The sequence below is a fragment of the Letharia lupina genome (genome assembly GCF_014066315.1).
Source record: "Letharia lupina isolate WasteWater1 chromosome Unknown contig_12, whole genome shotgun sequence".
NCBI lineage: Eukaryota > Fungi > Ascomycota > Lecanoromycetes > Lecanorales > Parmeliaceae > Letharia > Letharia lupina.
Window position 1 is genome coordinate 1123082 of NW_023502981.1, and position 1264 is coordinate 1124345.

The 1264-nt window shown below is 43.0% G+C and overlaps 1 protein-coding gene across 1 annotated transcript; it reads right to left on the minus strand.

Annotated features, from left to right (window-relative positions):
- Positions 1-401: 401 nt before the first annotated feature.
- On the minus strand, positions 402-711 carry HO133_001344 (uncharacterized protein; the record flags this gene model as incomplete). Its single annotated transcript, XM_037292274.1, has 2 exons — positions 402-559; positions 606-711. The coding sequence occupies 2 exons, from the start codon at positions 709-711 to the stop codon at positions 402-404; spliced, it is 264 nt and encodes an 87-aa protein (XP_037151693.1).
- Positions 712-1264: the final 553 nt, after the last annotated feature.

Here is a 1264-nt window from a genome sequence, read left to right on the forward strand (position 1 = left end):
ATTATTACTATAAATAATTATTTCGAAATTAATAGAATAAAAGAATTTTATTAAAATCTAATTTTAATCTAATTTAGATAGCTCGGGGGTTGAAAGTTTAATGTGTAGATCGTGCGCGGGAGGCTGCATTAGTAGTATAGTACGGACGGGGGACTGTCGGAGGGGGACTGTTTGGAGTCAAGTTGTTCAGAACTTGGGCATCCAAAGGCCGTTCAGCTGCCCAGGAAAGATCTCCTGGGACTTCGGAAGTGAGCGGGGAGGTCCATGGTGCCCTGATATGACATAATATCTTGTAGCTTTTCAAGTCCTAGAAGGATCGTCCCAGGAACGTCGAAAATACTCGGTAGCTCTTATATTCACGTGGCGAGAGCCGACGAGATTTAATGTATTCTTACTAAATCTCAACCTAGAAGTGGCTTGCTGCTACCATCAGGAAACACAACCCTGTACTTTCCCAATGCAGCAATTTGAGGTAAATCGTCTTCCGTCATTTGACCTGTTCTAAACCTCTCTATTGCACCCGTCTCGATGGCCGAATACATTTCCGGATGCCGAAGTTCTACTTGATTTAAAAGAGATAAGACAATTGTTTGAGGGCAACTTACTGTGTTTCTCCGACTCCCTTTCGAAATTCCTATCTGATTCGAGCTTCTTCTCGAGGCTCTCATTTTCGTACATCTTCTTGATAACTTTGGCAGTAATATCTGCCATAGTCTGCGGCGTGTCAATGTACTCATGACCCATGCCCAAACTACCCTTGTGCTTTACCAGAAAGACGTCCCCCCTAAAAAAAAGTCGTTCCGTTGGTAGGTCAGATTTGATAACGTCTTTGCAGGCTTGATTAACTGGTAGCTTGGAGGAGGTGGTATCCCATCGTCTGGCGCCTTGGAGGTAAAATGTCTTGGCAGAACATTAAAATACCATACTTTCGCAGCCCAATAAGTTTCTAATAACAACCTTTACAATAAAACTTTCAGTTGCGAAGTTCAAGATCTGCTTAAGAAAAATAAATGCGAAACTATAAACTTTTCTATGGGGGTCCTCGTTATTGAGTTATGGTGAGTTGCAAGACGGGACTTTTTGATGTTCGGTCGGAACCCCTGAATTTTACCCCCTGCCAGACGATGGGATAGTAAAGACAATAGTTCCCCCAAGTGTCCGGGTTTTCAGATCGCAACCATTCATTGCTTGGGGTAATCGTATGGGAACACGCTATACTTAGTATAGGCTACCCTAACGCTAAGGCCGCCTCAATACGAATTTT